Source organism: Lathyrus oleraceus, chromosome 4 (assembly GCF_024323335.1).
Source record: "Lathyrus oleraceus cultivar Zhongwan6 chromosome 4, CAAS_Psat_ZW6_1.0, whole genome shotgun sequence".
In the NCBI taxonomy this organism is placed as follows: Eukaryota; Viridiplantae; Streptophyta; class Magnoliopsida; order Fabales; family Fabaceae; genus Lathyrus; species Lathyrus oleraceus.
This window is the reverse complement of record NC_066582.1, coordinates 476,137,489-476,141,100: the sequence shown is the minus strand read 5'-3', so window position 1 is coordinate 476,141,100 and position 3,612 is coordinate 476,137,489. Positions and strand designations below refer to the sequence as shown.

The 3,612-nt window shown below is 36.5% G+C and overlaps 1 protein-coding gene across 1 annotated transcript; it reads right to left on the bottom strand.

Annotated features, from left to right (window-relative positions):
- Positions 1–1,424: 1,424 nt before the first annotated feature.
- On the bottom strand, positions 1,425–2,870 carry LOC127138040 (uncharacterized). The gene is made up of 2 exons (XM_051064445.1): positions 2,548–2,870; positions 1,425–2,490 (listed from the first exon to the last, which is right to left on the bottom strand). Exons 1-2 carry the CDS (start codon positions 2,868–2,870, stop codon positions 1,425–1,427), a joined length of 1,389 nt encoding a protein of 462 aa, XP_050920402.1.
- Positions 2,871–3,612: the final 742 nt, after the last annotated feature.

Sequence of the window (3,612 nt, the reverse complement as noted above, 5' to 3'; positions counted from 1 at the left end):
AAAGCATTTTCTTCAAGTCTTGATACATTTTAGTAGCACCAAGACGAATACTCATACCACTCCTATGATCTTCCTCTAGAATAATCTTCTTAATTTCTAGTACATATGGTACACAAACCCTATCTTTTAATCTCATCACACCATTCTCATCGATTCTGAAATCATCTTCTTTTCCTTGATTGATTAACACCAACCGGTCGATCAATTCCAAGTCAATTTTTGGACCTTCTCTGATTTCTTCAAGGATTCCACTGGCCAGCTTCAACATATAAAACTTCACACTATTAGGAGTCTCTTCACACACTAAACTCATGTCTCTGAATTGCTCAATCAATTTAAATTTTTGAACCATTAGCATCGACATATACAATGATTTCCTACTCAACGCATCAGCTACAACATTGGCTTTACCCGGATGGTAACTCAAGCCAGAATCACAATCCTTCAGAAATTCGAGCCACCTCATTTGCCTCATATACAACTCTTTCTGATCGAGCAAGTACTTCAAACTCTTGTGGTCACTGAACACTTCAAATATGAAACCAAACAAATAATGTCTCCGAATTTTTAACATAAACACCACGACTGCCAACTCTAGATCATGTGTAGGATAATTCATATCATGAATATTTAATTCTCTCGAAGCATAAGCCACAACCTGACCATTATGCATCAACACACCACCTAGACTTATCTTCGAAGAATCACAATACACCACAAAGGATTTTCTCGGATTTGACAAAATCAAAACTGACGTAGACGTCAGTTTCCTCTTGAGTTCTTTAAAACTCTCTTAACATCGAACATCCCACACATAAGTCAGGCCCTTTCTAGTTAACCGAGTCAAAGGAAATGCTAACATCATTAACCTTCGACTGATCAATAGTAATACCACCACTAGAAATCACATGCCCAAGGAAACTCACTTCCCTCAACTAGAACTCACACTTGGACAACTTGGCATAAAGTTTCCTCTCTCGTAAATTTTGGAACACCACCCTCAGATGCTCCACATGCTCTTCATCAGACTTAGAACATACTAAAATATCTGCGATGAACACAACCACAAACTGATCTAGATAAGGGTGGAAAATTCTATTCATATATTACGTAAACACACCAGGAGCATTAGACACTCAAAACGAAATTACTAAATACTCATAATGACCATACCTCATCTAGAATGCAATCTTTGGAATATCTTCTAGTTTCACACAAATCTGATGATAACCCGACCATAAATAAATCTTACTAAAGACACAATCACCAACCAACTGATCCATCAATAAAATCGTCATTCTCAGAAGAGGATACTTGTTCATGATTGTAAATTTATTCAATTATCCATAGTCAACACACAATCTCATGGTACCATCCTTCTTCTTGACTAGCAACACTGGCACTCCCCATGGCAAAATACTCGGTCAAACAAACTTTTTCTCAAGAAATTCTTCTAATTGTTTCTTCAACTCACTCAATTCAGAAGCATAGATTCCATAAGGAGCCATCAATACATGACTAGTATCAGGTACTAAGTCTATGGCAAATTCAACCTCGCGCTCCGGCGGCAAATCATTGATATCATATGGAAACACTTCTGGAAAATTGCACACCACTATTAATTCACAAATCACAGGTTTTCTTTCATCCTTCATAGAATCTAATATCATAAACCCCTTATCATCATTCTTCATGAGTTCATCCACGTGCTTAGCAGACACAAACAACTCGTCACTTGCATCATATTTTGGAAATGACAGTGACTTGTCTAAATAATTGATATGAACACGGTTGAACTCCAACCAATTCATTTTGAGGATAACATTAAATTTATTCAATGGTAGACAAACTAGATCCATCATAAAATTCTTACCATAGATAGTCAATGGGAAATTAAAACAAGTCCATGAAGTAGTTATCGGAACCAAAGCTAGAGTATCAATGATCATACTCCCGACCATAGAGGAAAATTCTAGGTTCAACCTCCTATCACACTCAAGAGAAATAAAAGAATGCATTGCACCCATGTCAATAATAGCAATTAGCGAAATACCAGTAATAAAACACGTACCCCAAATCAATTTATTTGTGCTAGTAGTCTCTAACCCAGTCAAAGCAAAAACTTTGCCTTCACACTGAACCTTCTTGGGTTTATGAAAATGAGTAATAACAAGACCTGGTTCTCTATAGTTGATGCAAGTCAACAAGATCCTCTTACAATCAGTGATAAGATGTCCAATCTTCCCACACTTAAAGCATCTCCTCTTAGAATTCTTGCTGTCATTTGCACGATGACCTGCAACCCCACACTTAAAGCACTTAATGGAAGCGAGAGTCTCTCCCTCACTTAGCTTGTTCTCATCTAAAGCCTTCTTCTTCCCTTTGTCAACTGGAGCACTATACGGTTTTCCATGATTCTGATTTTTCCCTTTCTTCTCACTAAGAATTTTATAGTAAGCAGGTCGGGCTTTGTTGTCCTCATCATAAATCCTACACTTATTCACCAACATAGGAAACCGAAAAATCTCCTGATACTCAATATCTTACTTGATCTCGGGACACAATCCACTTTCAAACTTGATATACTTTGACCCTTCAGCTGTCTCATTTTCATGCTTTAGCTCTTCGAACTTAGCAGCATACTCAACAACTATCATATTTCCATGCTTTAGCTCGAGGAATTCGATTTCCTTCTTGCTGCGCACATCCTCTGGAAAATACTTCTTTAAAAATTTAGTTATGAACACAACCCAAGTAATTTCAGCACCAATAATCTCTAGTCTTTGACGCACATTTTTCCACCAGCCTCCGACCTCTTCTGACAACATATGAGTACCAAACTGCACCTTCTGAGCTTCAGTGCAAGCCATAACTCAAAAAATCTTCTTAATCTCTCTGAGCTATGTTTGTATACCCTCTAGATCATATCTATCTTTAAAGGTCAGCGGATTGTTTCTTTGAAACTTCCCTAATCTATGAAATTCATCACAAGCCTGGTTTTGTTGACCCTGCAGCACCTGAGCCATTGCTTCCAAGGCATCAACAATTACTCATTTGTTTCTTCCACCGACTCTGATACGACTAGTGTAACACCATAAACTCCCAAACTTATATAAAAAGATTTAATCGAAAATTTAAGGTGTCACTACGACAACCATCCAAGACTCATCAACATATTTGACAGCAAGCAACTGAAAATCATATTATAATAACTTCAAAATTAATCTTCACAGTTAAAACATTAGACTTTAAACCACATAATGTAGCATTAAATCAAAACATAGAAAGAATGCCTTATTCTTGATGTTACAAGATTAGAGTACTAAAACCACTAATTTATGATAAAATGATAAGTAAATGAAGAATAGCTCCAACAAGCCACCTTCCACACAAAACAACAAATATACTCCTGATTATTTACAAGATGTCTATGGTGGATAACATTAAGCAAACGGGGTGAAAATAAATATCTTATATAAAACGGTGTAAAGAATGAAAGGGTAGATGAACATATAACATATTATACATTCAGTACACAATTAACGTCATCAAAATCTCACACTCATTCCATAAAAATACACACATATTATGCAATGCAACTCACGACACAAT

Excerpts from the sequence above, each read along its gene's own strand:
- LOC127138040 (XM_051064445.1), bottom strand. The coding sequence starts at position 2,870 with ATGGCTTGCACTGAAGCTCAGAAGGTGCAGTTTGGTACTCATATGTTG. Across the intron at positions 2,491-2,547 it reads GGATTGTGTCCCGAGATCAA|GATTTATGATGAGGACAACA; the intron begins GTAAGATATTGA and ends GAATAAGTGTAG.